Consider the following 20342-nt stretch of genomic DNA (forward strand, 5'->3'; position numbering starts at 1 on the left):
GGGCGCGCGTCGGCTGTTGGGCTCATTATGTCGCTTAGCGGTGCTGTTCGTCGCAGGCCGACGTCGCTTCCTCCTTGGATGCTGTTCCATGCTCGACGCCGCGCTGTCAATGTTGGTGGAATGCACGAGCTTGTACCCAGGTGCGAGCACAGGGAGGGACCTTGTCGGTATTGACCATGCACATAGAACCGTCCCAGTTGCGATTATTCTCCTGTGGGTCCATTTGCGCATATGTCTACGACCTATGCTGATTCTGTCCATTGAGCCATAATTACCCCACATTATGCTCACCATAATGGTCCTCTTCGGTGTTGGCGGTAGAGGTGCAACTGTTCCGTTCAACAAGAGGCCGGGCCGCCAGCCCGATGCAAGTGTACGGCACTTCGGACCGGATGCCGCTCGTCCATTCCTGGCAACTGTGCGCCAACGACGCCTTCTTGGACTCGTACCACCATGCTCTCGTCTTTCTGTCCCTCTCAACGCTCTCTCATCGTCTTTAGGGCGCATATAGTCACGTACGACGACGCCGGCGACGTGTCTGCACACGCAGGAAGCGCGATGGCGCGGATAGAAGACCTCCGCCTCGGACTTGCCTGAAATGCACCTCCGCGTTGCAATTTCGACCACTCGTCGAGGGTGTATCGTCGTGCTCAGGAGATCTCAGTCTGTTTCTCTGTCTCCACCATCTGCGTCTGCACAGCACGTCCTGCACACTCGACTCTGCTCTGCACTCCAGACGTGACAGCTATGACTATCTTTTCCAAGATTGCTCGGTTCTTCATCAAGGCTGCTCCCTGCGGAACTCTTGCGGTCGACACAGCGTCGTATATGGACAACCTGGTTGGTTCTTACTCCTATTCATCCCACACTCGAGACTGATGTGTACCCGCAGATCATTGAGGCCGTCCAAGTCGTCGTTGACGCGAGCAGGCATGCTCAGGCCGAAGTGGATGTTCACGTTCGGATGTGGTTCGGAGACGGCGGGGACATGGTGAGTAGCTCCTAAGTCTTCCTTCCTCTAGCCTCTTCATAATATTTCGAAGATCGCCTGCCATCTCGAGCAGCTGTCTCCGCTGTCTGCAAGTGCGCCTCTTGCGGTCTCCACTGCCACTTGCACCACCCTCGTCCGACGCACCTCGGCGCTCTCCCTCGTCGCGGTCAGCGCGAAGTACCTCCCCGTCCCGGAGTTCAAGCTCGTTGCAGCCTCGCGCCTGCTCGCGCTGGCGTCCCCGCAGATGCCCAAGTTGTCAGCGGAGGACTTCCAGATCTTCCAGCTCGTCGGTGCGGGCGCGCAGGGCATGGTCTCGCTCGCGCTGTACAAGCCCAACGGCCGGTTCTACGGCCTGAAGATGATCGCTAAGGCGACGCTCCACCCGCACCAGCTCGCGTTCGCGTTCCAGGAGCAGGCGATCCTGAAGCAGCTCGAGGGTAGCTCGTGGTTCATCCAGCTCCGCGGGAGCTTTGAGGATAAGGAGTACTTGTACCTTGTCACGGTATGTCCAGACTTTCCTCCGATGTCTGACCATTGCTAACGAACATCATGTAGGATTTCTACACTGGTGGAGACCTGATGAAGAAGATTTACAAACATGGAGGGCTCACCGCGTCCGACGCGAAGAACCTTGCTGCTCAGTTGGTATGCATCCTTCATCACCTTCTTAGTATGATCAGAACACTTCGTTGACGTGCTCCTGCGCAGGTCCTCGCCATCGAGGAGCTCCACAAGCGCCGCATCGTCCACCGTGACATCAAGCCGGGCAACCTGCTCCTCACGCGCAATGGCGAGCTCGTCGTCAGTGACTTCGGGCTCTCTCGCTCCTTCAGCTTGACTGCTGAGCAGCAGCCGTGGACGATCCGGGACGAGTGGCGCCTCAGCTCCATCGTGCCTGCCGAGTCCAGCAACGCGAGCACTGCAGACCTCACGAACCGCAGCTGCGGAACGCTTGGCTACGCGGCCCCAGAGACCTGCCGTGGTGGCCCGTACTCGTACTCTGCGGATGTGTTCAGCGTTGGGGCTGTCATCTTCGAGATGCTGCATGACAAGGTACGTGTTCTCGTTATGCGTTTACAGGCTTGTGCTCACGTATGTCGTATAGCTTCCGTTCGGCATCCTGCGTGAGCGCCGTGAGGTTTACGCCGTCTTGGAGGCGATGGAGACTCAGCCCATCGGTGTCAACGAGGACATCGACGCTGATGCGCATGATCTTCTCCTGACGGTGAGCACTGTCGCACCTTCTTCCTACTGCAGTACTGAGCTAATCCCTCGCGTAAGATGCTCGACCCGAACCCGGCTCGTCGGGCTACCCTTGATCAGGTCAAGGCTCATCCATGGTTCGCGGACGTGTAAGTAGCAACTCTTCGGCGCGTGTGGCTAAGCTGACTCCAACTCGCCCTTTATAGTGACTGGAAGAAGCTCGCCCAGCGCGAGCCTTCGGTGCCCCTCCGGCCAACTCCTGGCCTGAGCCCAGTAAGTACAAGGTATCTTCTCTCATCGACCATGATACTGACGCATACATTAGTTCGATGGGGCTGACGAGGTGTCGTTCGGCACTCCCTATGGACCCGGGGAAGCCCCGTACTTCTGGTACGACTACTTCTCCCCGAGCCTCCCTACTGAGGTGCCCACGAAGAAGTCCCTCCGTAAAAAGCGCGCGGCCAAGGCGGCATCCACTCCGACTGCTACAACGTTCAAGACGAGGGAGGTCCCGCCTGCATTGTCGGCTATGTTCGCGAACCCTGCTCCTTCATGGGCGCCCTCGCCCTCGCCCACGCCTGCTTTCCTTGCACCCCCTGCCCGCTCTTACGCTGGCACACCTACCCTCTGTGGGTCTGCAACCACTTCGGCCACTGCGGTCTCATACAATGACGTGTCAGACGTCTACCTTCCCTCACCAATCGCATCTGACATCCCGCGCACTCCAACTCTCGCTTCAGGGGATATCGGCGCTATCATCGTCTCCCCAATCCCTCATGATATTATCGACTACATCCACTCCAACAGCGACGAGGTCCAGTTCTCCTCGGTCGACCTTGAGAACAAGCCTTCCTGCACAAACGCCCACATCCCGACGCTCGCCTCTCCCACTTCCCCTTACACAACTACTTCTGCTGCACAGCACAAGCAGCCTGCGTTCTTCCGGCGCGCGCTCATGGCCCTCCGGGGTGTCAAGGCCGTCCGCCGGTGCGACGACCGTCGACGCCGGGTTGACCTCCTGGCTTAGGTTCCCTTGCGTCAAAAGTATTGCAAAATAACAAATATACGCCTGCTGAGGACCGTCGCTCGTCCTTGAATATCACTAACTATCTCCTCCACCACTGCCTTGAGTCGGGCCATTGAAGTCTTCTGGAACATGACTTGTTTCTCTTATTTGTATCCCGTCTTGTCCCGAAGTTCTGAACACTGCAATATCTTTATGCCCTATTTACGTGTACCATCACTAGCCACAAGCTTATACCCTCAACGATTCATACGTCCCCGCACATCCTCATCTGTATCTGTATGCATTCGTCGTGTACCATCACTTAGACTGTACTATACATCATGATTATTACATACTCTGAATCGTGTGCCATACGACGTCCTAAGGTGCACAACCTTTTGCACTTTGATGACGGACGACTGCATGCAGCAGTACGAGTGGGATGGGATGGAAGTCAATGTACGTCTCTAGTATCCAGCAATAATGATACAACCGGCCACCCATGTCTCCTCGGATCCGACGTTCCCACATATCCTCCTTGTCTGTTCTGTAAGCCTGTTAAAAATTTACCCATGCAGGTGCTACCAGGGTTCGAACCTGGGTTTCGGGAATATTGGAGGAGTCAAAATCCCGAGTGATAACCACTACACTATAGCACCTTCGACGAAGTGTTTATTAATGCAATTATTATGTCAATGTTCTCCACCACGGCCCCCCATCGCGCCAAGTCACCACGTTGCTATCATTCTAACTTCACGACACTCATCCGATGGTGTCAGCAATCCTTCACGCTCGCGGCTCAATGCAGGATACAGCGAAGAATTTTGCTGCCTTGATCAGCAAAAAGTAACTGCGCCAGTGATACTTACGCTCGTATGTGCAGGTTTCTGCGATGCTTTCGACGCTTTGTGGCCGATGCTGACTTGCAGAAGACGCATATGCAGACCAAGTTCGTTCATAGGAAACAACATCATAGTGCGCAGGAAAGGCGGCCATCAGTTGACAGCATGCCATACATCATCACATGGGCGTGCCGGCTGGTCAAGTGAGCATCCCGCGTCAACCCAGTGACATGTGGAAGCGCAACAGGCGGCCCTCGAGCCCGCCGCGACGGTCCAAGGATCACGTTTGCCAGGGACGACCACGAGCTTCAAGCGGTCGAGTTGCATCGACCCGCTCATAAATACGCCCAGGTCTCAGACGGTGTCCCTCGGTGCGAGCTTATATTTCCCCCTGCTACACCTCAACGCCGAGCTCTGCGTCAGCCATGTACGTCCGCGCGGCGCTCCAGTTTGCGCTCCTTGGCCAGCTGGCGGCGCTGGCAAGCGCAACCGTCACCGACCCGAAGGTCCTCGATGCTTGTCCAGGCTACAAGGCGAAGAACGTCATCAATCTGGGCCACACGCTTTCGGCGGACCTGGTGCTTGACGGGAAGGCATGCAACGTGTTTGGTCAGGACATCGAGAAGCTGAAGCTTCAGGTCACATATGAGAATAGTGAGTAGTCCTTTCTGCGTTGGTTCCAGACAGGCAGGTGCCTGCGCACTACACGGCCATGTCGCTTCTGATCAAGCAGGCGAAAGGCTGCACCCTTCCATTGTCTCTATGGCATTTTTCACGTCAGGATCCTTATCAGTATGACTAAAATGGCTTGCACATACGAGGCAAGGCCACCTATTGCTCACGAAACGTGTTTCTTCCTCGGGTTAAGCTCGGGAGGTACGCGTCCTTCATGCACTGGCAGAGACGCGAGTCACGTGGCCGTGTCTCGGATCTCCAGGATTGGACATGTTGCTAGCTATTACCTTCATGGTCTGTATATGCTGATGTGTATTCATCTCAGAGGACCGCATACACGTCAAGATCACCGACCCGGCCGACAAGAGGTACGAGATCCCTGACTTGGTTCTGCCGCGCCCAAAGGCAGACCTCCTCTCGGGGCCCCTCACCTCTAACATCCGGTTTAACTACACGACGTCACCCTTCGCCTTCTCCATCTACCGTTCCTCAACACATGAGGTCCTCTTCTCGACCGCGTCACATCCGATCATCTTCGAGCCCCAGTACCTGCGCGTCAAGACGAACCTCCCGGCGGATGCGAATATTTATGGCTTGGGCGAGCACACGGACACGTTCCACCTCCCGACGCACAACTACACCCGGACGATGTGGTCGCGTGATGCATACGGCGTCCCGCAAGGCAACAATTTGTACGGAAACCACCCGATCTACTTCGAGCACCGCACGACCGGCACACATGGCGTGTTCCTCGCCAACTCAAACGGGATGGACATCAAGATTGACGATACGGAGGGCACGGGGACGACGCTCGAGTATAACGTCATTGGGGGAGTGCTCGACTTCTACTTCCTGGCGGGGAGCGAGAGCGACCCTACTGAGGTCGCGCGGCAGTATGCGGACGTCGTTGGACTCCCGGCTGAGGTGCCGTACTGGTCCTTCGGTCTCCACCAGTGCCGTTTCGGTTATCAGAGTACGTATGAGCTCATTCATACACATGTTGGAACGAGCTGATTGGCCCTGCAGACTACATCGATGTTTCGGAGGTCATCACCAACTACTCTGCTGCCGGTATCCCACTCGAGACTATGTGGACAGACATCGGTGCGTGCGTACTCTGCTGAGTCTTTCTAGTTCTGACGGCGTGTTCAGACTACATGTACAAGCGTCGCATCTTCACCGTGGACCCCGACTACTTCCCTCTCAACCGCATGCGAGAGATTGTCGACTATCTACACTCGCACGACCAAAAGTTCGGTACGTTCTCCAACATGAGTCTCTGTCATGATGACAGGCAACTGACGGCTAGTAATACCCCAGTACTCATGACCGACCCCGCCATTGGGTACCTACCGGATGAAGGCTATGGCCCGTTCGACCGCGGTACAGCAGCTGACATCTGGCTCAAGGCCGCGAATGGCAGCAGCCCGTTCCTGGGTGCTGTGTGGCCGGGTGTGACCGTCTTCCCCGACTGGTTTAACTCGAAGACTCAGGAGTGAGCGCTCCGTTTACTATTGCCACGCCCGGAGGCATGTGCTCATGGTGTGCCCGGCAGCTTCTGGGACAACGAATTCAAGCTCTTCTACGACCCGGACACTGGTCTTGATATTGATGGCGCTTGGATCGACATGAATGAACCATCGAGCGTACGCACGAATCCCACATCCAGCCGAAAACAAGGCTTCTGACTGTATACTTCAGTTCTGCAATTACCCGTGCACGGATCCCTTCGAGCAGGCGAGGGAACAGGACCTGCCGCCTGCGCGCACATCCTCGCCTCCGGATCCAAATGCTCCCATCTTTGGCCAGCAGCCTTCCTCATCCCGACGTAACGTGAAACGCGTCGACCATAGCGGCGATGACGTGCAGTCGCCACCGTATGCGATCGCTAACTTCGCCGGAAGTGGCGCGCTCTCCGACAAAACCGCCTATGTGAGTATGGTCTCGTCACCGCGCATGACCGACTATGACTGACTCTGGCGCGATATCCAGACTGACGCCATTCACGCCAACGGCCTAATCGAGTACGACACACACAACCTCTACGGAACGATGATGTCCACGGCGACGCACAACGCGATGCTCGCGCGCCGCCCCGGCCTGCGTACCCTCGTCATCACGCGCTCGACCTTCGCAGGTGCGGGCACGCGCGTTGGAAAGTGGCTTGGGGACAACTTCAGTGAATGGAGCCACTATAAGCAATCTATCTCGGGCATCCTTGGCATGGCCGGCATCTACCATGTCCCCATGGTCGGTGCTGATATCTGCGGCTACGCGGAGAACACGACCGAGACCCTGTGTGCGCGTTGGGCCATGCTTGGCGCGTTCTACCCCTTCATGCGTAACGTGAGTCCTCTGCTTATATGCGTGAGCGTCGTTGAACTCAACGTGACTCTTTCTCCAGCATAACGCGGACACATCCATCAGCCAGGAGTTCTACCGCTGGCCGACGACCACCCAGGCTGCGAAGAACGCGCTGGATATTCGTTACCGCCTTATGGACTACCTCTACACGTCCTTCCATCAGGCCAAGCTCGACGGCACGCCTGTGCTTAGCCCACTCTGGTACCAGTTCCCGAAGGACGCAAACACCTTCGCCATCGACACACAGTTTTTCTTCGGGCCCTCAGTCCTCGTCTCGCCCGTCATCGAGGAGAACTCCACCTCCGTCGACGTCTACTATCCGAACGAGCTCTTCTACGACTTCCACACGCTCGTAGCCACGCAGGGCGGAAGCGCGACCACGCTCACGAACGTCAACTTCACGACAATCCCCGTCAGTATCAAAGGCGGGGCCGTTCTGCCGCTCCGCGCGAGCAGCACGATGACGACGACAGAGCTCCGCAAGACTGACTTCGAGCTCGTCGTTGCGCCCTCGACGAAGGGAACCGCATCCGGCGCGCTGTACCTCGATGATGGCGTGTCGGTCACGCAGAAGCAGACCACGACGGTGAGCTTCGCGTATAAGGGCGGCAAGCTCACTGTCAAGGGCTCGTTCGGGTACCCGACGGGCGTGAACGTCTCGCGCGTGCGCTTTGCGAACACGAAGAGCGCGCCGAAGAGTGTGAAGCTGAATGGGAAGGCGGTGGGTGCGGATAAGGTCGCTTTCGATGGCGTGGCGGGCGTGCTTGACGTGACGTTGGACATTCCGTTCAAGTCGAGCTTCACAGTCGAGCTTGACTGAAAACCTTGGGTTGACTTCACGACTTCTCCTGACTGCTGCTGTAATTTTTGTCAGTATTCTACTCCCAGATGCCCTAATAAGATGTCGTTGAGTTTTGCCACTGGCAGCCCACCCTAAACTCTTGCCGCTGTGAAGCTTTCAGGTATTGCGACGGGGCTTGACCTACATGACTTAACAGTGCCATGTGATGTAGGATAACCATGACGCGCGGTGACCGCAACGGTGGAAAGGCAGGTTCCTGATTCGGAAGTGGGTTAACACAAAAGAAGCGATAACGAGTCGTGTCCGGTGGTAGTACAAGGGCCGAGTAGCGAGTGCGGGTAGTGAGTGGTGATTATACAGTGTTGTCCGTCGTACAAGTACTTATCGGATAGCGCGGAAACTGAGTGGGTGTTGGGTATACGGGTATGAGTGGGCTTGGCAACGTGGTTGGTGACTAGTCTAGATGCGCGACATCTTGAGGATCATTTCTGGCTTACTGCTCTCGCTACCCATGGTCGGATAGGTAACTGCAGATGTTTTCCATACGATCGGCTTGTCGGTGAGCTCGAACTTGAATTTGGCGACTAGGACTGATAGGACGACCTCTGCAAGTTCCTCGGTGTGAAAATACCTCGACGTGTGTGATCTCAGGTGACTTACTCGTTTCTAGCTGGGAGAACTTGAAACCGCTGCAAGTACAGAGCTAGTTCAGCAACTGCGCGGGGCTTTCAATACGTGTTAACACTCACATGCACGACCTGGTGCCGCCAGAGAACGTCATCCTGGAAAACGAGGTCAGCGCAGCTACGGCCGACCAGGCGGACAATTTATGCGTCTTACAAATGGGAGTACACGCCGGGAATCCGTACCTCTTCGAGCTCAACAGGGAGCTGCTCGAGCCAACGCTCCGGTTTCCACTCCATCGCGTCGTCACCCCAAAGCGCCTTATTGCAGTTGCTCGCCTGTAGAGACGGGATGATGAGAGTCCCTTCCGGGACAAGGACCTCCGTCATCAGAGAGCCATCTTTGCCGCGCACGGGCCACTGCAAGGGTAGAACCATGTCCTTGGCAGCTCTGACAGCAATTGCAAGTATCAAACAACCGGTAAACTCCCGTATTCGTGAATAATGAGCTTACCGCCGGAGTAGGAGAGGTACCGGTGAGTACAGACGCAGCGTCTCGCGACAGACTGCGTCGAGGTACGGCAGCTTGACCAGATCGTCGTAGGATATGTCGGTCCCGTCGTCAACGGAATTGCCACAGCCTCGAGCCTCCCGTATCTCGGCGCGAAGCTTGTCTTGTGCGGTTGGATGTTGTGCGAGGATATGCAGGATACGGGAAAGCGCGTTCGATGTCGTATCCATTCCGGCAAGGATGAAGGTCCTGAAAAGAAGTGAGAACATCCGGAGGGGATCAATAGAGTAAGAAATACGCACGACATTTGGGCGACCAGCTCCTCGTTGCTCAATTTCTCCGCATCTAAAGCGGACATATTGTCTCTCACTTATGACGGACGGGGTCGGACGGGTAAAATGAGGCGAAGATTGAGATATGGACTCACGAAGAACGCTCATGATGTCCTTCCCCTCCCCGACTCGTTGAACCTGTTCCTCATCCCCCTTGGCTAAAGCGGCCTTCTTCTCATCGATGATTTCTTGCGAGCGTCTCGCCATCGTGTCCCCAATATCGAGTATGCGTTGAAGGTCTGCATAAGGAATGCTACGGAGGATAAAACGGATAGTGGGCTCCGATATATAGTTCGAGATCCATGCAATCAAAAAGCCAAGCAGTGGGAGGCGGGTTGTGAGCAAAGGACTGCAGTATCACTGTATCAGCAGACACTCGATGCGATGAAAAGGACAAGACCGTGACGCACAAGAACATTTTGATGGCTTCTCCGAAATCGTCCGTGGAGTCATCAACGAAGTTGTCAAAGGAATAACCAAGTCCGGCTTGTCCGAGCATCTCCAGGGTCGTCCTAGCCATCCACCCGTTGACGTCGACTTCTTCAGGGTCCTGGCTGACTCGTGTCTCGAGAGCTCGCCGGAGCTGGCGGCGAATTGAGATCGCAGTTCACGCTAGAGAGCATATGGGGTCCACACCTTATGTGCGATATCGTAGAAGATGTTCGTCATGTTGCGCAGATGTGCAACTGAGAAGACAGGATTAAGGATCTTGCGTTGACGACGATGCTGACTGCCCTCTGTCGTGAGTAGACCGGGACCAAGTAGGAAGCGGAGATCGCTGCGTAGTACAGCAACGGTTAGTTCATTATCGAAGCAAACCGGATGAATGCGCACTTCGAAGGGTTCAAATCGTGCGGGAAGTTCTCCACATCCTTGATAAAGACGCTATGCAAGGCTTTCGGATCATACAGATGGAGCATCCGTTCCTGGTCGGAGGGCGAGTATCAGCGAGAACGTCAGAAGGTAAGAGGGTAAGGCAGAAACATACGCCTAAAATTCCAGGTATCACTAATGCCGGTCCGTACGTTTCCGCTAAGTACTGCATTCGTTTCCCGGCTGCTTCAGCGTCAGTTAAATCCTTCAGGTTGCCTGCCGTGATCCATACAATGATATCAGTGACCGGACTCCCTATTAACCATCCAACGCACCGATGATGGAAAGCCCTCGAGGTGGAGGTCCGGGAAGTTTATCTAAAGGTGACCGAGTAAAGCACTGGCGGAAGAGCCGCCAGAACGCAACGGCTATAAGGGCGCAGAACACGGCTCCCAGAGTGATCAGCGACATCATGGGGGGAGCCCTACTATGTGTGGGGGAATGTTGCGGGGGACGCGGCTCCGTAGTACGTGTGGTACAATATAACCCTCGCAGACAGGATGTGATTGGCGCGTCGTTCCGTCTTTCGGCGGCTTGCGGTTCGCGATGGGATCGCAATGCGCATTCGTCGCCGCACAGCCATCTTTCCCCAAGCTATGTATTTGAAGATCCGAATGACTCGCTCGACGCCTATAAGGCTGCCGACGCCGTTCATGCGGGGCGGCACGAAATAAGTGCCGTGTGAGCCTTGGAGGTGCAACTGGGCGCTTGAGTCGACATGGAGGGAATTGAGCGCCTCCTTGAAGCTTGGAAGTCGACGATAGGTCATCGGTGCTCTTTTGAGTTCAGGCAGCGGACAGCATGCTCAGGTGGCACTAAGACCCACGCTTCTTCCGTGACACTTGTGAGTCCTGCGTGATTGCTAATGAACGTTTAGTTATTGACATGCGCGAATGCGCTTCTCAGTACCTGCAGCCGCTATCTTGCAAACATTACAAGCTGCCTGGGAGCCCGGAGTTAGAGCAGAAGGAGGAGTAGCAGGATGTCGTACAGCCACACAAGGTCGTTCAACGCATGATCTAGCCGAGCCAATGAGCTTGCGCCCATTCCAGGCTTGAGCCGGTGTATGTTATCAAGCAGGAGCAGGGTCTCTCGAAGACGCGTAGATGAGGAGCGGATGGTGTTGTGGAGTGTTGTACGTGAGACGAAGGCCCGAAAGCGAGGAACAGTTCCGAGAGTTCCATTGGCCACGTGCATCACTGTATTTTCCTCAGTCCGAGAATCACAGTGTCAAATGCTGTACTCACCAGAGTCTGGTATATCGAAGCTTGAACGGACTACCTTCCGACCCCAGAAATTACAAAGCATTTCATCGCAGAAGATAGCATGTACACACAGACACGAATATTCTACACAGATAATGATACAAACTGCACACACGTCGTACATCCAAGCCTACTATAGAAGCTTGGCCAGAGCCTTCCCCGTCGCCATCTTCGCCCCGTCAGATCCGAGGCCACGCCACTGGTCGTTGCTGAACCTCATAAGCTGCCTAAAGCCGACCGCCGACCCCATATGCCCTACCTCGGGGCTGCCATCGCTCGCGCCCACGGCGATGGCTTGAGATGCTCTCGACAGACTCTGTCGCGCGACGTGCTTCCCTGCGCGCGTACGTTTCGGCGGAGAGTACTCCGCAGGAGGAGGCTCGGGAGAGACTCGCTTGATGATCAAGGACTTGCGCTTGCGTGAGTGGGGGCCGAAGCTGCTCCCTCGATGGGAGTTGAAAGCGTCGAAGCCGCTCTCCAAGACATGTTCGACCTCTTCTTCTTCGTTGCGCGGAGGCGGACGGTAGTTGGACTCGCCTTCGTCATTGCTTTCAGGCGCGGCTTCGTCTTCGTCGTGATCAGCGTTGTCCTCCTCTTCGTCTCCGTTGTCCTCTCCTTCAGCAACATCAGGCTCGTCATCCTGATCCTCATCGTCCCCATCCTGGGCTTGTAAGACCTCGTTGGCGGCCTTGTTCGCACTCTCGCGCATCTTGCACAAGAGCCAATCAGTCTTCTCCAGCGAGCCCGTTGCTGCGAACGCATCGCGCACTGTGGGCTCGCCGAAACCGTGGTTCTCCGCCATAATGCGGAATACTTGGCCCATCCCGATCTCCAAGACAAGGTTGAGTTCGCTCTCAGAAAGCCGCTTTGCAGCAGCGACGTCTGCGGAAGCGTATGGCGAGCCCGAGAGCGAGGATCCCGATCCGGGAGGGTGTGAGAGGGAATACGAGCGCGGGTTGAACAGCAGGCTGAGAGCAGTGCGTGGTAAGTCATCACCGATGGCGAATCCGGGAGGAACAGAGCGGCGTGCGGGACGGTTGGCAGCAGTAGAAATGTCGTGTGATACACCAGGTAGGGAGTCTCGGGCGTCAGGACCGGCAAGCGTGTGCCTCCTCATGTGTCCCTGTGCGCGCGAAGCTTCGGTTGCGTTTGCCTTGCCCTTGTCGACATGCGATGTTGCGTTCGCCGCAGACATATGAGAGCTGGACGCCTGTGGAAGAAACTCTCCATGAATGGGTCTCTGGCCCAAGCGCAATCCACGTCTGTCTTCAAGTGGGGAAGAGCGCGCAGCGAGAACAGGTCCGGGCAGTTCTTCATCTCTCTCTTCAAACTCGTTGAACCGCTCTCCGTCTTCATCGCGAGCAGCACCCAGCGGAGAGATGGTCTCCCTGGACGGCGCAGCACGTACTCGAGGGACGCCAGCCGGCAAAGGAGGCGTCAAAGGAGGATCCGCCGGAGGCTTCGAGTCCCGCTCCGCCTTCGAGGGTGACGGCTGTGGCGCCTCCCTAAGCTCTCCGGAGAGCAACCTCTGGAGACGGGAGACGTCCGCCTTCGAAACGCGAGGATTTGAGGACGTTGAGTGGTTGCTCGCGGTCGCAGCTATCCTCGGGGCGAACGCAGGCTGGCTGAACGGATGGTGATGAGAAGGCTCTTCCGCCTCGTCCGACTCCTCGTCCTGCGCCGCAGCAACCAACGCCCCTCTGACATATGGCGTGCCTTTCGGCTTGCGCGGGACGCGGCGCTCCACAGTGCGCACCACCTTCACGCTGACAGTCTTCTCCGTCTTGATCGTGCTGTCCACGCCGGCATCCGCTCGCGCCTTGCCCTTGTCCCTGGCAGAGCGTCCCGCAACTGGGGTCGAAGGCGCAGTGTCCTTGTCCTTGCGCCTGAGCGGAGGCCACTGCGTAGGCGTTGTCTTTTCCCCTTCATCTTCTTGGCCTTCCGGAGAGGCGGGTGTGTCTTGTACCCCGATGACCCGAGCCTCGTCCTCGAAGTCGACGCCGGACTTACGCCTGCCGGTCGCAGAAACGCGGGACTTTCCACGCGCGTCCGAGAATGCCTTGGTCCACGCACTCTCCTCCAGTCGCGGGGGCTCCCGTTGTTTGCCCGGCTCCACGTCGTCGTCGTCGTCATCTGTCAGATCATGCTTGCGGACATGGACGAGATGGTGTGAGGTCGGGGAGCTGAAGGCAGTTGCGCTATTGGATTGCGGAGTGCCGAAGAACTCCTCCTCGACTGTACGACGGATACGTGGCACGCGCTTGAGCGCCGGGGCGGGCGAGTGGTCATGCTCGAGGTGGTGACGAGCCTGCGCTTCCTCGGTGGGAGAGAGCGGGGGAGTGCCATAAGCTCGGTCGAGCTCGCGTTCGAGTCGAGGGTGATGCCTCCGAGCTGGCGGAGACGAGGGAATAGGCTTAACGTCAGTACCCGACGGTCCTGAATCTTGGACGGCATCATGCGAGTTGTTCCCGACGTCCCTGTGGTGATAAGTCAGGGAGTCGAAAGACTTGAATCACAACGTTCCACACACCCTGACAGTCCAACCATGGTCTCATCAGCGGCCTCATCAACTTCCATCCCATCCACTTCATCGTCGTCGTGCACTTCGGCGGGAAGGTCATCTGTGAGCATCTTGAACAGCTCGTCCTCCCTCTCGTGTTCAGAAGAGTCCGACGAATCGGTGTCTTCACGCCGATCAGGAGAGTCGAAGATTTGCCCGTGGTAGTCGTCGGAACCGATCGGGCCCTGGTCCTCTTCGTCTTCATCCGCATCCTCGTCAGATCCCTTCCCATCATCGTTCTCCCGCGCCTCCTCGTCCTCGTCGACCGCATCCGGCTGAGCCTCACCCTGGACTTCTGCACCTTCCTCAGCATCCTCAGGATCTGCGCTGCGATGTCGCGATGGGCCCGCCTGAGGCTGCTCTTCCTCGTCGAGAGGCACGGCTTGCCGTTTCTTCTTCTTCGGGGGCGGCGCGTCCTGAGCGGCGCCGCTGACGCGCTTCCGTTTCGCCGGCGATAGGTTCTCTGCAGGTGCAGATAAAGCTGCCTGAGAAGGCCGCTTGCGCACCCGGTAGTCCTCGACGGTCTTTGGACGTGGAATGTCGTCCTCAGCTTCGTCGTCGGGGTCTCCTCGAAGTTGTTTCTTCACGGCGTGATCGAAATACTCTGCGTGCTTGACGTAGCGCTCGCGCCAGGACTGCCAGCCACGTTTCTGGGCCCAGGGATATCTGTCGGGCTGAGTAGGCAAGAGATATGTCAGAGAAAGGCTTGCATACGGAACGGCCGTCACCCAGTATAGAGAGAAAGAACAGTCAACGATCAATGTGGGCAGACATCTGCTTCATATGCCGGTGAGACTAGCAACGTCGCGAGCTGGCGCTGTGGCGCGAAGCGTCGACGTAGACGGGCGCTTCGGGGCGAAGTTTACCAGACCTTCTGGACCCAAACTCCTACTTTCTTTTCTCGCCCTCCAATTCTTTGTCCCAATGAGCGGGTCCCGAAGGTCTGGTACCTACGCGTTCACTCGCTCAACGCATTCTATGAACGCGGTCTGCGTCCTGAGGCCCGAATCTCGCCATCGCCTGCAGCAGAAGTGGGAGGACATGCCTAGAGATGGCTACGAGAGCATGGCGGCAAGAAGAAGGTGGAAAAGAGAAGGTGACTCACATCTTCCTCAAGAGTTATCCATAACTTCTGTCCCTTGGTTGCGCCTAGATCGGGAGACGCGTTGGCGAGGAAGTCGACGATGTTCTGATCGTCTTCCTTAGTGAACGGCAGGCGCTTTTTCTGCGAGCTTGACGCGGTCTGGGTATTCCGAGGGGTCACTGGCGGGGGCTTCTGTAGCGTAGCAGGCTCGGGGATTCGACCCGGTTTGATATGTTTGGCGATCTTGTGGTCCATGCGAGCACGGTTCGTAACATAATGGTTGCGCCAGGACTGCCAGGTATGTCTCTTCGCCCATGGCCACTTGCCATCCTCCTGCAACGACTCTGAGAAGATAGAGAGCGCATCGAGAAGCCGCACGTACGTTGTCCACCAAACGTTGGTACAACACATTGCCGCTGCGACCTTCGGGTAGAGGATTGTACTTGGCGATGTATTGGGCAAGGAAGTCTTCATCGCTCTTCTTGTAAGACGTCCGTCTGTAATCAGCAGATTACAACTCACGACCACACATGTAGTATGCACACGTACCCGCTCATAATCTCGCCTCGACGCGTAACCACCCAACTAATCCGACTTTCTTCGCTTGTGACCCCTCAAGAACTTGATACAGTGTTTATGTCTTTGCGTCGAATCAACACTCCTTAGAGCTACACTCCAAAGAATCCGGCGTAAAGTTATGACGAGCGGATGAAGGAACTTGGAGAAAGAGAAAAGGGAACAAGCACTTCAGGCGCCGCCACGCCGCAGGCTGAAGGGGAGGCATCACGTGACAAGCGCGTTATGTCACAATCACCTGCCCGTGCGAAAAGCGCACGGCCGAGGTAAAGTGAATTACATTACAGCCCTTTGCATATTAGTCTGGAATTCGCGACGCGCGAATCTTTATTTGTTCCGAACAAACATTCCCTTAACGGGTAAGGGAAAACAGCCGGTGGCACGAACCAGTGTGTCCCCAGCCCCGATCCTGCTGCACAGTGCTGCATATCTGAGGCTCTTGCTGCTCAGAATTGACACACAATTGCACCTTGACCTTCCTAGATTCAATTTCGTGCCAAAATTCGCCCTTGAAGTCCTCCAGGAAAACACGCGAGGTTTAGGTTGTTACCTGTTAAGGCAATGTTTGTTCGGGACAAACAAAGATTCGCGCGTCGCGAATTCCAGACTAATATGCAAAGGGCTGTAGTAAGGACACCACGAATACTTACCTCGCTGACAGTGTTACCCGAGGCGATATATCGAAAGCACAACAGGTCCTTGCAGACTGCAGCTAGACGACATACTACAACCCCTTCACATATCAGTCCTTCACCGTGTACGAGATACCGAAAACTATTGCCACCAGCAAGCTCTTGGCCGTATCCTCGCCCATCGTCTCCTGACATGCTTAGAGGGTGACCGGGACGCAGCCGATGGAAATAAGGCCGCCCTAGAACACGTCAATTAGCCAGCGTTGATAGCAGAAAAGTCAAACGTCCCGTACGTGACTGTTATCTTCGCAGCACACCGAGGTAGCGCTGCATTCGCCTCCTCCGACACCGATGACGGTGATGGGGCTGCAGGTGAGACCAACGAGGACGTTCAAGTCCTGGACAACGATGCCAAGCAGGCCGAGGATTGCAGCGGCCGATGGAGCGCCAGCCTGGAGTACAACATCAACTCAATCAGTGGGATCAATATGGCAAAGTCGCTGGTACAGACCTTCTCGACGTTGTTGCAGCACTCGAGGCTGCCAGTGCTGCAGGTACCCGCCCGAGTGGTGACGGGGTTGGCGGCCGCAAGGAGGGGCATGGCTGCGATAGCGAGAGCGACGGCGCGAGAGAGCATCATGTTCGCTAACTGGGAGGTTGCTATGCTGGAGAGCTAAGAGCGCGAAGGACGACTGGGGTGTTCGGCCTGATGATACTGGATGAGGGTCGAGGGTTTTTATATGTCTGTGAATGGCAATAGCGCCTCTGAAGATGAACAAATGGCTACGAACATAGTACCTCAGCCCGACGTCAGAGGGGGTGACTATACGGCACGGTCCCCAGACCATCCGCAGCAGCCCTCTGCCCTCCAAGTGGGCATAAAACGCGCTCAAGAGCATCCACAAACAAGTCAAGCCTATTCTTACCGCCACATACACAACAGTACCCGTGCGTCATGTACAACGCTACCGCATAGTAAACCACCAACACCGGGTCAGCAGGAACACGAACCACGAGAAGCATCGTACATGGCAGATACTCCACCTCCGCATGGCTCCAGGGAGTTCGCTGAGATCTTCGTCCCGTCCGAGGATGTTGAACGGCGTTCACTTGACAGTTGCTCCACCAGACGACCGTCCAGAGAAGAGAGAAGGAGTCTCATGAGGCCTTCGGCGTGACAAGAAAAACCTGCTGGGCGGCAGGCTCGGTCCCGGGGCACCAGCCTTCGCACTGTGACAGGGGGCTAGCGGTGACAGGACTAAGGCCGCGGCTTGACACCTGCCGAGAGCAACGTTAATCTGGAGCTTAATGGATACAAGTGGCAAATCTAGCGTACACTGTCATTTATGTCCGATGCTCGCTCATAATGTCCGGATAGCGGTAGTTTGAGCGCAGCAGAAACAGTTGCAGACAGTTGTTCTGGGCGCGGTGGGAACGCGGGCATGAGCGAAGTCGAACCCTTCGGTTGTTCTGTCCTTCCATCTCATGCGTCCAGAACAGAGTTAAGGAACGTCACAAGCCGCCAACGATCCCATGTTCGTACATCTTGGAGCGAGCGGGGAATCGCAACGTAAGCCCACAGAAAAGTTCGAGCCAGAGATGGCGCTCCGCGACACGACGTCGGTGGTCATTCTGCCGCACAATCAGCGAATTCGGCCTCATGTCCCCGAGCGGCCAATAGACTCGTCATGGGCAATTAGTCCATACATAGACCGTAACCCCTCAATACCCGCGCTGACAGGCGCATCTACAATGAAGTCACTGGTTATATTCAGTCGATGTCGAGAACGACATAACATACATGCCAGGCGCTGCCGCTCACCGAACTTAAACACTGACCTCTCCTTCCACCGCAAGGGCTCCTCCGGATCCCCTGTGACGTCTGGGGGCCTCTTAGGCTGTTGCGCTCGATGATTCCTGCACAACTCGAGCAGGGGATGAGCGAATTTATGATGCAGAGGATAAGACAGATGTAGACGCACGAATTTGTGACGCACTGCACCCGGTGCAGGCGGACCAGAATCCGAAGCAGGAATCACCTAGAACCAACCCGCCTCCCCGCGCTTCCTCCTACTATCCCGCTTCCATACACGACAACCCGACTCTCGCTCTTCATTGCACAGAGCTCGAGTCTTCATTATCTTCATTATCGATGGCCAACAACAGTCGGGACTGGTTAGAAAATACCCTGTAGGTGAATGGAAGATGGTGAGAGTCAATAAAGTCGGGGAGGCGGAGGGCAGAGCTCGATAGGTCGAAAGCCACTCATCCAACGCCCTCCCCTCCTTCACAACATCTCAATCCGCGTCACCATGTTCTTCTCGCGCGCCATCGTACTCGTCGCGCTCCCGCTTCTTGCGGTCGCCACCTCCCGCATGCACAAGGTCCGCGCGCCGGCCGCATCGTGCTGCAAGAGCCTCGAGCCGGTGAGTTGCTGCCTCCCTGTCGGTCTGACAGCGCCTTCGGCTGACCTGAACGGTTCAGGCTAGTTCGGATGCTGGTGCTGCCGCCCTCAAGGCCATCTCCGTCGTTGTCCAGGACGTCAACGTGCTCGTCGGGTTGACTTGCTCCCCCATCACTGTCATCGGCGTCGGCTCTGGCGGGGAGTGCTCGGACTACACCGTCTCGTGCGCGGACAACAGCCACGTGAGTGTCGTCCAATTCACTACGGGATCCATCTTGCTGACTTTTTGAACGTGCAGTTCCCGCTCGTGGGCATCGACTGTGTCTCCGTTGCGGCTTGAGCGCGGGGATAATATTGGGACGCGCTTATCCCAAATACCCTCTTTCTCGGACATGGGTTGCTTGTGCGATGATATACCATACACGTCTCGGCTCCGGTGCCTATAGTACCGCTCTGGGTGTATACATGTTGATTGGTTTTTGGGTCAGTTCACCTGTCACGAAGTTCCGTCCGTCATGGCATGCCGTCAGACACACAGACCGACCAAGTCCCCGGCAACGTGCATACGTGGCAGCATATCTAGGATTCTGCTATCAAGAACATGTCAGAGCATGTTAAGAACAAAAAATACAGCCAGCGCTGACGCGAAGAACATGAACCTCACGTACGGAAGCCCGCTTGAGATATCTGTCGATTGTACCCCTGTGACGTCTAGGGACCTCGCTGCCTGTTGTCGTCATAGACCCTGCACGATGCAGTGTGAGCGTAATGACACTGGACGGTGAAGACAGATGGATGAAGGCACAACATATCGCAGTACCGTGATCTACTGTACCCGAAACCGGCACGAAGGCAGTCGCGATAGATGCGACACGAACGACTGACCTCGAAGTCCATCCTGCTCCACTCTTCGTTCCTCACCGCCATATCGTGAGGCTCAACCTCATTGCGCCATACGACGCGATAGCGAACGTCTTCAACAAGTACCGAGATACGGACGGCAATGGAAGCCTGCGAAGAGGACCATGAACACGTATAAGAGGATGAGCGGATGAGAGGACAGACCTCAGGTCGAACACTCAGCTCGTCCCCTGCAACGCATCCGTACTTGCACACTAACTCGCCCTTCAAGACCACAATGATCTTCTCCCGCGTTCTCCCTCTCTTCGCCCTCCCGCTTCTTGCGGTCGCCACCGCCCACCAGGCGCGCGGCGGCTCCGAGCCGACTGGCGTGTGCTGCCAGAGCTCCGGCGAGGTACGGGCCTCATTTGTTCACCTGGAGCGGCGCAAGTTTGAGTTGGTGCAGAGAGCTCACGGTGTTCGTACTTCTGCAGGCCAGCGACCCCAGCATTGCCACCGTGCTCAAGGGCCTCGGTATCTCGGTGCAGGACGTCAACGCCCTCGTGGGCTTGAACTGCTCCCCAATCACTGTCATCGGAGTCGGTTCCGGCGAATGCTCCGGCACGAGCATCTCCTGCGACAACACCCAATTCGTGAGTTTTCTGTGTCGGTATTCGAGCGTTGTGCGAGACTGATCAATGTTTCGAACTCACATAGCTTCCGGCCGTTGCGATTGGCTGCGTCCCCATCTCTGCCTGA

General features: G+C 56.3%; 7 protein-coding genes and 1 non-coding gene across 8 annotated transcripts; 4 read left to right on the forward strand and 4 right to left on the reverse strand.

The window, feature by feature from the left end:
* Window positions 1-275: 275 nt before the first annotated feature.
* On the forward strand, window positions 276-3490 carry L226DRAFT_562380 (kinase-like protein). The gene is made up of 9 exons (XM_067683501.1): window positions 276-840; window positions 893-991; window positions 1044-1493; window positions 1547-1636; window positions 1700-2044; window positions 2097-2216; window positions 2273-2343; window positions 2401-2467; window positions 2520-3490. Exons 1-9 carry the CDS (start codon window positions 748-750, stop codon window positions 3219-3221), a joined length of 2037 nt encoding a protein of 678 aa, XP_067531853.1. The 5' UTR covers window positions 276-747; the 3' UTR covers window positions 3222-3490.
* A 286-nt stretch (window positions 3491-3776) lies between these two features.
* L226DRAFT_t219 lies at window positions 3777-3859 on the reverse strand. The gene has a single exon. It is a non-coding gene; the product is annotated as a tRNA-Gln (tRNA).
* Window positions 3860-4133: 274 nt separating this feature from the next.
* On the forward strand, window positions 4134-8026 carry L226DRAFT_615569 (alpha-glucosidase). Its single transcript, XM_067686794.1, has 9 exons — window positions 4134-4696; window positions 5043-5690; window positions 5744-5821; window positions 5870-5974; window positions 6038-6212; window positions 6273-6363; window positions 6419-6649; window positions 6710-7063; window positions 7122-8026. The coding sequence occupies exons 1-9, from the start codon at window positions 4468-4470 to the stop codon at window positions 7899-7901; spliced, it is 2691 nt and encodes an 896-aa protein (XP_067531854.1). The 5' UTR covers window positions 4134-4467; the 3' UTR covers window positions 7902-8026.
* Window positions 8027-8113: 87 nt separating this feature from the next.
* Window positions 8114-10704, reverse strand: L226DRAFT_538150 (cytochrome P450). Its single transcript, XM_067681435.1, has 12 exons — window positions 10498-10704; window positions 10338-10438; window positions 10184-10275; window positions 9986-10127; window positions 9760-9932; window positions 9445-9698; window positions 9320-9386; window positions 9021-9266; window positions 8724-8957; window positions 8633-8665; window positions 8544-8572; window positions 8114-8488 (listed from the first exon to the last, which is right to left on the reverse strand). Exons 1-12 carry the CDS (start codon window positions 10634-10636, stop codon window positions 8343-8345), a joined length of 1656 nt encoding a protein of 551 aa, XP_067531855.1. The 5' UTR covers window positions 10637-10704; the 3' UTR covers window positions 8114-8342.
* Window positions 10705-11560: 856 nt separating this feature from the next.
* Window positions 11561-15850, reverse strand: L226DRAFT_615571 (uncharacterized protein). Its single transcript, XM_067686795.1, has 5 exons — window positions 15681-15850; window positions 15514-15628; window positions 15153-15464; window positions 14018-14721; window positions 11561-13964 (listed from the first exon to the last, which is right to left on the reverse strand). The coding sequence occupies exons 1-5, from the start codon at window positions 15686-15688 to the stop codon at window positions 11621-11623; spliced, it is 3483 nt and encodes a 1160-aa protein (XP_067531856.1). The 5' UTR covers window positions 15689-15850; the 3' UTR covers window positions 11561-11620.
* Window positions 15851-16327: 477 nt separating this feature from the next.
* L226DRAFT_491795 (fungal hydrophobin) lies at window positions 16328-17153 on the reverse strand. The gene is made up of 3 exons (XM_067677370.1): window positions 16851-17153; window positions 16633-16791; window positions 16328-16578 (listed from the first exon to the last, which is right to left on the reverse strand). The coding sequence occupies exons 1-3, from the start codon at window positions 16977-16979 to the stop codon at window positions 16537-16539; spliced, it is 330 nt and encodes a 109-aa protein (XP_067531857.1). The 5' UTR covers window positions 16980-17153; the 3' UTR covers window positions 16328-16536.
* Window positions 17154-18579: 1426 nt separating this feature from the next.
* On the forward strand, window positions 18580-19273 carry L226DRAFT_538155 (uncharacterized protein). Its single transcript, XM_067681436.1, has 3 exons — window positions 18580-18765; window positions 18824-18985; window positions 19042-19273. The coding sequence occupies exons 1-3, from the start codon at window positions 18652-18654 to the stop codon at window positions 19081-19083; spliced, it is 318 nt and encodes a 105-aa protein (XP_067531858.1). The 5' UTR covers window positions 18580-18651; the 3' UTR covers window positions 19084-19273.
* Window positions 19274-20071: 798 nt separating this feature from the next.
* On the forward strand, window positions 20072-20342 carry L226DRAFT_468823 (uncharacterized protein; the record flags this gene model as incomplete). Its single annotated transcript, XM_067676159.1, has 2 exons — window positions 20072-20236; window positions 20301-20342. Coding segments are annotated over 2 exons (207 nt in total), but the record flags the coding sequence as incomplete, so codon positions are not given.

This window comes from Lentinus tigrinus, assembly GCF_003813185.1.
Source record: "Lentinus tigrinus ALCF2SS1-7 unplaced genomic scaffold L226scaffold_30, whole genome shotgun sequence".
Taxonomy (NCBI): Eukaryota; Fungi; Basidiomycota; class Agaricomycetes; order Polyporales; family Polyporaceae; genus Lentinus; species Lentinus tigrinus.

Excerpts from the sequence above, each read along its gene's own strand:
- L226DRAFT_562380 (XM_067683501.1), top strand. The coding sequence starts at position 748 with ATGACTATCTTTTCCAAGATTGCTCGGTTCTTCATCAAGGCTGCTCCC. Across the intron at positions 2,045-2,096 it reads TCGAGATGCTGCATGACAAG|CTTCCGTTCGGCATCCTGCG; the intron begins GTACGTGTTCTC and ends TATGTCGTATAG. Across the intron at positions 2,344-2,400 it reads CATCCATGGTTCGCGGACGT|TGACTGGAAGAAGCTCGCCC; the intron begins GTAAGTAGCAAC and ends CGCCCTTTATAG.
- L226DRAFT_615569 (XM_067686794.1), top strand. The coding sequence starts at position 4,468 with ATGTACGTCCGCGCGGCGCTCCAGTTTGCGCTCCTTGGCCAGCTGGCG. Across the intron at positions 6,213-6,272 it reads TTTAACTCGAAGACTCAGGA|CTTCTGGGACAACGAATTCA; the intron begins GTGAGCGCTCCG and ends TGTGCCCGGCAG. Across the intron at positions 6,364-6,418 it reads ACATGAATGAACCATCGAGC|TTCTGCAATTACCCGTGCAC; the intron begins GTACGCACGAAT and ends TGTATACTTCAG.
- L226DRAFT_538150 (XM_067681435.1), bottom strand. The coding sequence starts at position 10,636 with ATGATGTCGCTGATCACTCTGGGAGCCGTGTTCTGCGCCCTTATAGCC. Across the intron at positions 10,128-10,183 it reads CACGATTTGAACCCTTCGAA|CGATCTCCGCTTCCTACTTG; the intron begins GTGCGCATTCAT and ends TGTACTACGCAG. Across the intron at positions 8,573-8,632 it reads GGCGGCACCAGGTCGTGCAT|CGGTTTCAAGTTCTCCCAGC; the intron begins GTGAGTGTTAAC and ends CTGTACTTGCAG.
- L226DRAFT_615571 (XM_067686795.1), bottom strand. Across the intron at positions 15,465-15,513 it reads ACCAACGTTTGGTGGACAAC|GAGGATGGCAAGTGGCCATG; the intron begins GTACGTGCGGCT and ends GAGTCGTTGCAG. Across the intron at positions 14,722-15,152 it reads GGATAACTCTTGAGGAAGAT|CCCGACAGATATCCCTGGGC; the intron begins GTGAGTCACCTT and ends TTGCCTACTCAG.
- L226DRAFT_491795 (XM_067677370.1), bottom strand. The coding sequence starts at position 16,979 with ATGATGCTCTCTCGCGCCGTCGCTCTCGCTATCGCAGCCATGCCCCTC. Across the intron at positions 16,792-16,850 it reads GCTGCAACAACGTCGAGAAG|GCTGGCGCTCCATCGGCCGC; the intron begins GTCTGTACCAGC and ends GTTGTACTCCAG. Across the intron at positions 16,579-16,632 it reads GCTGCGAAGATAACAGTCAC|GGCGGCCTTATTTCCATCGG; the intron begins GTACGGGACGTT and ends GACGTGTTCTAG.
- L226DRAFT_538155 (XM_067681436.1), top strand. The coding sequence starts at position 18,652 with ATGTTCTTCTCGCGCGCCATCGTACTCGTCGCGCTCCCGCTTCTTGCG. Across the intron at positions 18,766-18,823 it reads GCTGCAAGAGCCTCGAGCCG|GCTAGTTCGGATGCTGGTGC; the intron begins GTGAGTTGCTGC and ends TGAACGGTTCAG. Across the intron at positions 18,986-19,041 it reads CGTGCGCGGACAACAGCCAC|TTCCCGCTCGTGGGCATCGA; the intron begins GTGAGTGTCGTC and ends TTGAACGTGCAG.